At 35.6% G+C, this 12,604-nt stretch overlaps 1 protein-coding gene across 1 annotated transcript in view; it reads left to right on the forward strand.

Moving 5' to 3' along the window:
• Window positions 1-12,604, forward strand: part of LOC104027713 (protein eyes shut homolog) — a 961,671-nt gene that overhangs the window by 66,196 nt on the left and 882,871 nt on the right. The window contains exons 4-5 of the mRNA XM_075707654.1: window positions 2,728-2,855; window positions 9,103-9,217. Coding sequence (XP_075563769.1) covers window positions 2,728-2,855; window positions 9,103-9,217 — 243 coding nt within the window. The remainder of the gene's footprint in view (window positions 1-2,727; window positions 2,856-9,102; window positions 9,218-12,604) is intronic.

Raw genomic sequence — 12,604 nt, forward strand, 5'->3', positions numbered from 1 at the left:
AACATAGAATCATAGAATCCCAGAATCATAGAATGATTTGGATTGGAAGGGACCTTTAAAGGTCATGTAGTTCCAACCCTCCTGATGTGGGCAGGGACATCTTCCACTAGATCAGGTTGCTCAAAGCCTCATCCAACCTGACCTTGAACATGTCCAGTGATAGGACATCCACAACTTCTAAAGGCAACCTGTTCCACTGTCTCACCACCCTCATCATAAAAAATTTCTTCCTTATGATTCTTATGCCCAATCTAAACCTACCCTCTTTCAGTTTAAAATCTTTTCCCCTTGTCCTATCACTACAGGCCTTGGCAGAAGGTCTTTTTCCATCTTTCTTATAGGGCCCCTTTATATATTGAAAGGCCACAATGAGGTCTCCCCAGAGCCTTCTCTTCTCCAGGCTGAACAACCCCAATTCTCTCAGCCTTTCTCTATAGCCATTTTAATTGCACTCTTCTGGACTCACTCCAACAGGTCCATGTCTTTCTTGTGCTGGGTTTCAGAGCTGGACACATGACTCCAGGTGGGGCTCATGAGAGCAGAGTAGAGTGGGAGAATTAGTTCCCTTGACCTGCTGGCCACATTTCTTTTTATGCAGCCCAGGATACAATTGGCTTTCTGGAAGCACACATTGTCAGCTCATGTTCAATTTTTCACACACCAATATCACCATGTTCTTCTCCACAGGACTGTTCTTGATCCATTCATCACCCAGTCTGTACTGATACTGGTGACTGCCCTGACCCAGGTGTAGAACCTTGCACTTGTCCTGATTGAACTTCATGAGATTTCCATGGGTCCGCTGCTCAAGCTTGTCAAGGTCCCTCTGGATGGCATCCCTTCCCTTTAGTGAATCAACTGCACCACTCAGCTTGGTATCATCTGCAAACTTGCTAAGGGTTCATTCAATCCCACTGTCTATGCTATTACTAAAGATATTGAACAGTATTGGTCCCAGTACAGGATATCACTTTTTGTTAACTGATCTGCATTTGGACATTGAACTGTTGATTTCAACTCTTTGGACACAGCCATCCAGTCAATTTCTTATCCATCAAATAGTCCATCCATCAAACCTATCTCTCTCCAATTTGGCAACAATGATGTTGTGTGGGATGATGTCAAAGGCTTTACAGATATCAAGGTAGATAGCATCAATTGCTCTTCCCTTACCCATCAATAGTCATTCCATCATAGAAAGCCACCAGATTAGTCAGGCATGATTTTCCCTTTGTGAAGCCATGTTGACTGTTTCTAATCACCTCCTTGTCATCCATATGCCTTGACATAGCTTCCAGGAGGATCTGTTCCATGAAAGTGCCAAAACTTATAATTCTAATGTAACTTTTTAAATTAGCTTTGCATACTTCATAAAGTAACACAACATTGTCTGAATGTGTAGTGTTTCTAATATTTCTATGGTAAAAAAGCCGAAATTCCACATTTTCCATTCAGTTTATTAGAGGTCACTTAAGAAACTACTGATGCTGTTTCATTTTTTTTCCTCCCTAATAAAATCTGATATAAAACATGATATATCAGTCATCTTTGTTTCCTAGTGGTTATTTCCTATTATTGCTTTTCCTGTGGTATCTGTTTTTAATTCCTTTTTCTTCTTCTTTGTTTTTCTTTTTATAAAATAGAATAAATTCATGCAGACTCACAAAGGTCTGATAATAGAGTCATATCTGGCAGTATTTCAACCTGCATTGTCGATGTTCTTTCATTAGCATGACTGTTGCAAATAGCAGTGATTATACAGAACCAAAACAGTGAAAGAGTTTAAAAGCTCAGATATATACCAGTGATACATACTCACTCACAGAGAGAGAAAAAAACAGACATCTAAACTGTGAAACAAATTGATAGATTTCTAAATTACGCAATCTGTCTAAATATTTTGTCTAGTAGATAAACTACCACATACTATTTTGTATGGTTATTTCTATAGACAAACAGAGCTGCAATTTGTTTCACACATACAGAGATGTTAAAATAAAGTTCATGATCATGCCTTGAGACCAGTTCTGAAGAAACACCTGAACACTTCCAATTTCACTTGGTGGATAAACCCCTATATATTTTTCCTTTACTTTGTGATGTCAAAAGGCTTATAAAGAGCATTACTTTATATAGGAAAATAAGGGTGAGAGTGTCAGCTCTAATAAATATTTTGTTTTGTGGAATTACTTACTGTTCTTACTGTGTAAATTACAGATTGCAGTAACTGACAGATGTCTTTCACCATCATAGAGAAGTATAGTCTCTGTGCTTCATACTGAAGGGGAGAAAGGATACAAACCATTTTCTTTCCTAGTCTAGTTAGTGAATACTGTTTGGTATCTGAGGTACTTTGTGCACTGTTTGATAGATGCAAACATTACATTGGAACAAATTCAGAAATGAGAAAAAAACATAAATGAATTATAAAGCTCCTTCTTGATTCCGTTATGAAATCACAAAGCCAGCCAAATTTAGAGCTGGTGTATTTCCAGCTAGCAAACCCAGCTCTGGTATAATCTGTGCTGGAAGGCCTATTCCACTTGTCCTAAATTATGTTTGTAACCTATTTGGGGCTAGGACTGCTTTTTGTTCTGTCTTTGTAAACTGTTTGATATGATGACACCCTGTCTAGTTAGGGTCTCTATAGTAATGGAAGTAAACACTAATTTCTGTATTGCCTTGGTTACAACAAATAATTATTTCTAATTTCCTTCTCTTCTATAGGATGTGGCATGTATCTGCCTGCCAATATTCACTGGCAAGTTCTGTGAGAGAATACTGAATCCATGTGAATTGTTGCCTTGCTTAAATAATGCAACTTGTGTAGCTCAACAGCAGAACTATAACTGCCGGTAAGATTAGAAATTAATTTATTTCAGTACTTCATTGGATCACTTGATGATATCCCACTGATTGCAGAAACAAAAGACATCATCTGTCATAGAGAACACAGAAAACTAGAAACTTTTAACAATTTTTTGTTTCATTTCCGTGCCCTGCTCTGTTAGCCTTCTTGAAAACTCTTGAAGTGTTTCAAAAAGATTTAAAACATTTAAGGAGTTATAAATTGTTTCATCATTAATTCTGTAAGATAGAATATATAAATCCTGAATACACTGATGACAAGTGAGACAATTAAACTGCAGGTACCACTGCCATTCAGGGTGTATGATGTTTATGCTATGTTTCTGAAAGGATAAGACAACTGTGTTAATTTCTAATTCACAGACATGCTCTAGTAGGTCTTAGATTGATCCTTCAGGCAGCATATTAAAAAGTACTTCATTCAGAAAGACCACGCTAAAAATGATCCATTTGAAAATAACAGAAGTGACCCAGTAGGGATATAATTTCATTCCATTTTAAATAGCTTTTTAGATATTTTCTTACACCGCTAAGGAGTACAATTTGTACTCTTCACATTTGCCTGGCTTTTGTCTGGCTGCCTGAAGTAAGTTCTGCTAAGTATTACTGAAGTGCAGTAAACAACTGTCAAATTTTAGGATATTCATAAAAGCAGAAAATTGAAAGCTGTTGAACACAAAAGCCTGAAAACACATTTTGAATGAACCCAGAAACTGCAAATGCATAACAGAAGTATGGAACATAAAGTTACAGTCCATCAGAGGAGATTCAGTTGAGAACTCTGGAAATTAAAATATAAGTAGAACTATGTTTACAATTTTCACAAAGAAGAAAAAATTACTTTTTTTTTTTTTTACTTACACCTGAATAAACACATACAAACATACACACATATACAAACACATACACAGAGTTAGATCTTCCCGTATAGATATATATTGCACAGAACAATAGTGTTATCATTTATTTTCCAATACTTTAAACCAAAGTATAAGCTACTAATAATTTACTATTATATAGCCAGTCTTTTACACAGTATATTGCTGTATGAATTAGTACAGAATCATAGAATGCTTTGGGTTGGAAGGGACCTTGAGAGATCATCGAGCCCAACCCCCCTGCAGTGAGCAGGGATTGAACCTGTGACCTTGGCATTATTAGCACCACGCTCTAACCAACTGAGCTAACCAGGCTGAATATATATGATGCCTGAAGTAAAATGCATTTAAAAATATGCATAACATGAACAATTAATATCAAGATGTAGATTGCCTTTCTTTTAATAAATAGATAAATACATTTTAAAAACATCCTGGCCCTGTGTGCAATGCAGATTGTATAATTTACAATTTCACAAAGCACTGGTAGAAATGGACTGTACCATGAAACTCATTGTACCATGGAAATCGGTTAATAAAAATAGTTATGGAAAGGCATGGTGATTTGACAGTCTTTCCATTGATATACTATGTGAGAATAAGAGTCATTATTTAGATCAATATAACAGAAAGCAAAAATGAGCAATTAACAACCCAACCGCATGTCCAGAGAAGGACAATGAAGATGGTGAAGGGTCTAGAGCACAAGTCTTATGAGGAGCAGCTGAGGGAACTGGGGTTCTGGAGAAAAAGAGGTTGAGGGGAGACCTTATAGCTCTCTACAACTACTTGAAAGGAGGTTGTAGTGAGGTGGGTGTCAGTCTCTTCTGCCAAGCAACAAGTGATAGGACAAGAGGAGATGGCCTCAAATTGTGACAGGGGAGATTTACATTGGATATTGGGAAAAATTTCTTCATGGAAAGGGTTGTCAAGCATTGGAACAGACTGTCCAGAGAAGTGGTTGAGTCCCCATCCCTGGAGGTCTTTAAAAGTTGTGTAGATATGGTGCTTAGGGACATGGTTTAGTGGTGGACTTGGCAGTGCTAGGTTAACAGTAGAACTTGATGATCTTAAACGTCTTTTCCAACCTAAAAAATTCTATGATTCTATGATTCTGTGATTCTATGATTTATATTGATTATCAAGAGAATCATTTCAATTATGCGGTAAAGCTAGGTTTTAGTTTTGGGCTTAGATGGTACAATCTTGTTTACTGTTAATATTGAGCATTAAGATCCTATTAATATCAGTGGTGCTTAGATTTTACTTTTAATATTTGTGTATTTTTCATGCATTCAGTTGTGCTATCTGTAAAACACATATTTGCTGAGATAGGCAAGACATTCGTGGAGAGCTAATTTGAGAAATGGGATACATTATAAGTTTATTATTTTTAACAATAAGAATGCTCTAGAAAAGGGAAATAACATCCTAGAGAGAGCACTATGAATAGAGTAATAAAGAGTGCATCATTCAACTTTGTACAACATCAAGTGCTTGGCCACGTGCGTACAGTTTAAGTAAAAACTTTGGATAGGATTCAGTTCACATAGTTTTCCCTAGCACTGAAGCTGCACACCAGGCTTTCTTGGTGAAGGAAGAGAACTCTAGAAAGTGACTCATCTCTTCCAAAGATAAATATCTGGGAGAGGTGAGATGAAGCATCTTCCGGAGGTTCTGAATTTTCCCTGTACAGAGGTACAGAGAAAGCCTGGACTGCTGTCCTAAACCAGATACTAAACCCGCAGACTTTTAACATTAGATAAATATAGCAGCATTGGAACTTGGTTTCAGTACTCACCCTTAGTTTTGCCATTCAGTCCCTGAAGGGTCCAGTTAGTGACTGCAATATTTTTTAGTGTTTATTGTTAATAAATTGAAATGTATTCCCTCATTTTTTGTGAAAATAAAATCAGTTTTCTACCATTTAATCCCAAATATTTAATAAACGTAAATTCTGTGTATATTTATGCCTGTATATTTGGAAGGAGGCATTTAGGTGAGAAAAAGCATTTTGAGGGGGTATGAATCACATACATTTCACAAGGAGACCAGATTCAGTAATTCAGTTGTGAGAGCTGCAGTCTTGCTGAAATCAGACTGCTGAAATGTAGAGGAGGTGCTGAGTTTTAGAGAGGGCCAACAGTCAGCAGGTTTTTACTGTTTCTAGGATTCAGAATTCTCTCTGTGAATTTATGTCTTGCATTAGCTACTTGAATAACAAAGGATGTCAGAAGGCCTATAAGAAGAGTAGTTTAACAGTTTCAGGTTTTTTAAGTCACAGACTTGGACGCTTTCTGGCTGTGAGTCATGTTTTAATTAATTTTACCCAAAGGAAACCTGCCATTAACAATGTTGCTTTATTCAGGTGGTTTGGAGCTGCTCATTCAAAGTTTAAAGTGGAGGGTTTTTTTCATTTTTGGTAATCATTGTCAAATACTGTAGGTTATGACTATGTCTAGTTACTCCACAAAAAACTGCATGTGCTTCATTTGGTGTAATACTACCTGATCCACTTCTACAGCATTTTAACATTTTAAATAAATGTAATGGCATTTAGCTCACATGCATATTCAAATTCAAATAATAGCTGAATTAACCTTTTAATCCTTTTTGTGTTGTTTTTGTTGCCCCTATTGTGTCTGCTTCTCCTTATTCCCAAGCCCCATTCTGCTTATATCCATCACCATCTCAGTTTCTATCTACTTATCCTTTCTTCTTTGGGAAAGCAGTTGTTTTCCATTGTAAACATATAATCAGACTCAATATAATTTTCTTCACTTCAGTTATGATGTATGACTATCTTGTATCCTCATTCCATCCTTTCAGTCTTGATATCATCTACAACTTTGTGCTAAGAATCTAATAGTAGCATTTTTTCTTAAATGTCAAAATTTAAGGTGAATTCAAATAGGCAGTGAACAAGGATATCCATCACAATAAATTGTGATTGTTTACTGTGTATCTTCTTCTATTATCCTTGTTCTTTATGACAATGAAAAGTCACAAAAAATGTGAAATGGTGTTTTGAGAACTTTTTTTCTGTTAGTGTCATCTTTGGAACTTTACTGTCAACTTTCTTGCTGTTAATTTACTCTTACCTTCTCTGACATTGGTACGTCTATTGCAAAACAACAACAAAAACAAAAAAAAGGAAAAATGAGCAAATATAAAAATTAGAAGAAGCACTGTCTAAAATTGACTTACTAAATTATCTTTTTTATGAAACAGTCATAGATTACTGATATAAATTGAACGAAGAAAGCTAGCAGCTCTTTCACCGGATTTCAAATCATAAGTAAAAACAAATCAGTAAAACAAACATTGTAATTTGGTTGCTCTGATTTGTTTTTAAGTGTTATTTAAATATGGAATTATAACAAAAGATCCAAAATATTTTTTTTTTTACTTTACATTCCTTTTATATATAAATATATGGATGAATGGTGCTGTAATATAAAGGAGAAATATGCTATCGATATGAGTAGTTTTGTTTAGAGGGAAAAATAAGAATGTAACAATCTGATATCTTTGAACATACTGAAATAAAAACAGCTAAGTATTATGAAAACCTCCTTTTAGCTACAACGAATGAACCAGAAATTTGTTAAGAATAGACTTTGCAAGAATTTTGATTCCAAGTACTTTAAATTGTAGCAATAGGATTATAGGATTTAAATACAGCAATTTTTTCAAGAGGAGAGTGCGGATTATGTAGTTCATTGCTACTTGCATAGAGTGTCCTCCTGTGGTTGTGACTATACTAGCCTCAAAGAATATAACTGTTTAGAGGTTTCCCCATATCCACCTACCTCTGTCCAAATGGTCCTATGCATGTACTGTGTGGATGCTCTCCAGGGGTTTATGGTGAAATCCAGCCCGTTTAACATTCCACCAAAGGCTAATAAGTGATTTAAGCTTCTGGACATGCTAGATGCCTCTGTGCATCCCTCAGAGTCATAGCCATACCCACTGATTAGGCATCTTTAACTGATTTAGAAAATATGGTTAACTCGGATACTTTCTATTCAATGTTGTTGCCTGATCGTTTGCAATTGCAAATATATCCTTTACTTTTGTAAGCTACATACCTGTGAGAGGCTTCATGTGTTCTGAAACTAGGGATGGCGTTATTTTTTTAAATGGTGAAACATAAGCAACACAACTAAATCTCATATCTATTAGGAGCAAGAACATAGAAAAAACAAAAGCAATTCTGTATCATCTTAACAATTTCCAGCATCTGGGCTGAGTCATTAGACAAAGTACCCCTCAGAAAAAGTTAAAAAATCTTTCCATCTATTACTTTTGGATTCCTTCACAAACACAAATTTTCAGCTAACTGTCCATTTCCTTTCTCTTCTACTTAAATCTTTTCTTTCCATGCTACCAGAAAGAGCCTTTAGACAGAAGACCATGCTAAGCATGTCTGTAAGAACTTATCGAGTGAATTTGACAGCGATTATGTATCTATCAAAACACAAAAGAGAGTTTTTGCAGTCTGAATTTTACTTTTGGACATTTTCAGCAAGATATAAATATTCAAATATTTTTCTACACTGTTCCATTATTGCTTTTGAATAAGACTTGTTTGCTATCCATTTGAATCTCATCTCTTTTTTTTTATGTATAGGCGATTTTTTTAAACACTGGAGGGCTAGATAAGAAATGGATTTTCTCCTACTAATGACAAGTGCTGGCATGAAGCAGAAGAAATGTCTACAGTTCCTTTTATCCTAGGAGAGTTATCCATGGCTCCATTGTCATCACATGGAACAAACACACCATCACAAAATAGAATGCTAGTTTTCTCCTTTAAAGAAAATACCAAATTACAATTAAGCAAACACAAAAACAACCATGCATTGTCCTCTCCCCATGTTCCTTCCATTGTTCCTTACACACCTAAGCATGTCATTATTCACTGCTCTTTCTTAATCACTAGTAATGATTGATGTTAACTATTTTAAACCTCGTCATTTGTCATCATATTTCTAATTTTCCTCTCTGATGGTTTAATTGACCCATCCTTTCTAATAGATTTTCAAAAGCTCATTTTTAGCTTTTTATTAAATATTACCTCATTCAAGATTGCTTTTTGTTTCAGAAGATTATATAAAGTATTGGTATGAAAATGCTTTAATCAATGAAAAAAATTATTTTATGGAGAAGCATAAATAACCAGAATCATGCAACTGATTTTTAATTGCTTGAAAACATGATCTGTTTATTTTAAATAACATACAAGGTCTGTTTTATTACCGCAAGAACATTATTTAATAGAATTATGGAATATAATTAAATACAATTAACTTTTAAAATGCAAGTCCTCTAAAATACACTGGTGTATTTGCAGCTGCATGCCAGGATTCACTGGAAAGAACTGTGAGGAAGTAATTGACTACTGCAGGCTGCTCAGCATCAACTGTCTGAATGAAGGATTGTGTCTTAATGTAATTGGAGGATTCACTGTAAGTAATTTAATACTTGTTAAACTAATTCAGTGCTCCAAAGTATAAAAGCTTCAGACGAGTAGAACTTGAAATGCATTCATTACTCTAAAAGACAAGAGGGTCATACATTTATGTGTTTGTTATTTATTTAAATCAATAACACAAGCACAATTCACTTGGGTAATATGGATTTTTTTATTACTTTTCTACTGAGACCATGTTTTGTACTATATCAAGTAAGAGAACTGAAGAGTATTTTTATAGTAAAAAGAATATATAACTAATTGTGGTCCAGTGCTGTTATCCACACAGATGATAATGACAGCTATGTTGCAGCCCTTAAAAATACATTGCTTAAATTGACTACATCTGTTGCCATTGTTTTAACCAGAATCAAATTAGTAATTTAAACATAAGCACATTTAAACTTAATACGAACTTAGAAGTTTGATGATGAAACTGCAGTGCGGTGAGGTTGATTCCAAATGACAATTTGAAAAAATGTAATTCTGCTTCTTTTAACTCTCAAAATAGCTCCTGAAAATGTTGAGCAAGATCCATCATGTACCAAGATTCTTTTGGCCATAGCTTGTCAAAAGAGAGGAAATAGTTTCTCCAACAGCAGTAACTGGGAACAACTTAAAGGTTACTCTAAACCACTTGTTCTGCAAATAACAGGAGATAATCATAGAATCACAGAATGGCTGAGGTTGGAAAAGACCTCTGAAGGTCATGTTGTCCACCACCCTCCACAAGCAGGGCCACCTAGAGCCATTTATCTAGTACTAGTCCACTTATCTGTTTGGGTGTTCAGACAAAATGTATTAGGATTACTGTTACTCCTTGCTTCAGGGAGTAGGGAGAGTAGTCTACTCTGTAAGGGAAGAAGAACTGGAACTGAAGGTGACAGCAAAGCCAGCAGGGACAATGTCCTCACCAACAAGGGGCACAATCCCTCAATACCCACAGAACACAGCAGATCCACAGATTCAGCCAAAAGTCCCGTGATCACCAGACAAGTCCTTAGTGATGAAGTAGGTTTGCAGTCAAACTGGGTGGTGAACTCAACAGATCAGAATCAGCAAGATACAAAGCTGGATACAGGCATACTGACAAAATAGGTCAGGAAAGGATCTAGTGCAAAGGTCTGAGCTTAAGTGCAGCTCATGAGTAAATGAAAGTCTGGACATCTCAGAGGCAAGTTTTGTTTTCACAGTAGAGTGATCCAAGGTGACAGTGCTGGGCTGCATCAGACCTGACCTTGAACACAGGCAGTTAAGCCTGTGAAAGAAGGGAAAGAGGTCACCAAGGAAGAGTGCAGAGAAAGATGATTATAGGCTGGTCAGGCCAATTAGAACCTGTTGATATTCAAGGTCTTGATAGTTTCTCCTAATATTCCTTGCATATAATTACTCATTCAGTCCAAATATCATTGCCTTTCTTGTAGTTACAAAAGCTAAAGAGGCATTGATATTTTGTCCCCAGTGCTTTTCACCTGAGTCCTTGTGTTTGCTCATGTTCCTTGAGTCTTACCTGATCTGAAAACTGCTATATACAGGTGACCAAGGATTGTTTTTCTTATTTATTTATGGGAACAAAGAGAAAAGCAGCTTCCAGTCATTTGTTCAAAGTGGCCAACCCATATTTTTGCACATAGTTCTGTGTGCACATTCTAAGTCGGATACTGTTGTGGACTTTTCAAGTGTCACTAAGAAATAAATTCATACCACTCTTGACTGCATCTCAGTCTTCCAATTGCTGCATCTTGTCATTTCCCTTAGCCTCTGATCTTAATTGCCAGGAGCAGCTGTTTAGGTTGACCTGTTACTCATTCAAATACTTGCACTTCCACAGGTATGTAATCAGCCATAAGAGATCTGTAACACAAATTTTATTTAAGAGCATGATAAAGTTAGTGAAGTAAATACATAGAATCATAGAATCGTTTAGGTTGGAAAAGACCTTTAAGATCATCCAGTCCAACCATTAACCTACACTACCAAGTCCACACTAAACCAATCAAGGGTAGACTAGACTAAACCATGTCCCAAAGTGCCACATCTACCCGTTTTTTTGAACACTTCCAGGGATGGTGACTCCACCACCTCTCTGGGCAGCCTCTTCCAATGCTTGGCTACCCTTTCCATGAAGAAATTTTTCCTAATTTCCAACCTAAACCTTCCCTGGTGCAGCTTAAGCCCATTTCCTCTCGTCCTATCGCTAACTACATGTAAATGATAATTTCAGAAATCAATGAATACTGTATTACCTAAAGAAGTAAGTATGATGTATCTGCTAAGTTCTTAATTCTGATGAAAATTCTTTCAAAATCTGTGTTTTAAGGACATTTTTAACACTACCTATAAATATATAGTAATTAGAGAAATAGTATATAAATGTCCTTTAACACAAAATCTGAGGTAATTTGCAAAATATTGCATATCAGAGACATGCCAGTGGAGTATTAAAACATCCATACGTAGAAGACCATAATTCTTGCTTTGTTGAGTATACCATATCTAGTATACCCACGGAAGAATAAAATAGATGATGAGGAACTCTCTGAGAGTTTGCCTCTCCTCATTGTTGATAGCCAATGAAAAAAAGAGAGTCCAGTTCTGCTGCACTGAAATAAAGGATTCCTAAAAAGATACACTGATTTTAAAATGTTTCTGTCTCCCAGTTAACTTACCTACATGATAGAAATATTAGATTCAAAACAGAAACGTTGGTTTTAGCTCTTTTCAGCTACTTATGTCCACTTATATCAAGCAATAACTAAAATTACAGTATAACAATTAGAATACAGAAGTGATAGAATTAATCAGTGAATGCAATGTGTACAACATATGCAGACATCAAAGTGAATACTTATCAAACACAAAAAGAAATTAAAACCCAAACTTTTAGGAAAATAAACAAAAATTGGGTACCAAATTTTTGTATAGTTAGTAAGTGTGCTAGCATTTACTGTTAGATACAAAATAGTTGTATAACAATAAATGTTTTCATAAAATAATCCTCAAAAACACACTTCCATGACCAGCATAAGATGTGATACTTTCTTAGCAGACACTGAATAAGGCTATAAGATGGAGCTAAATGACCTGGTAGAGCAAAGGTTGGATTTTTTTTTTTTGTTTAAACTTTGATGCCTACATAAGTAAATGGTATGGTGTAGTACCTGATGGAAAACTAGTAAGGCAGGCCTTTGGGACTGACAAATAAGATCGAGCAGATAAAGAGAGGAAAGGATGAAGAGTACTAAACCAGATTCAAATTACTGGAATTTTTGTTGAAAATATACATTATACTGAACCACAGTTGAAAATCGTTACCCTTTTCCTTGACAGTCAGTCTGTGGTATGGCATCTTTATTTGGAAGATAAGCAGTAGTATATCAAT

The sequence above is a fragment of the Pelecanus crispus genome, chromosome 3, assembly GCF_030463565.1.
Source record: "Pelecanus crispus isolate bPelCri1 chromosome 3, bPelCri1.pri, whole genome shotgun sequence".
NCBI classification, from domain to species: domain Eukaryota; kingdom Metazoa; phylum Chordata; class Aves; order Pelecaniformes; family Pelecanidae; genus Pelecanus; species Pelecanus crispus.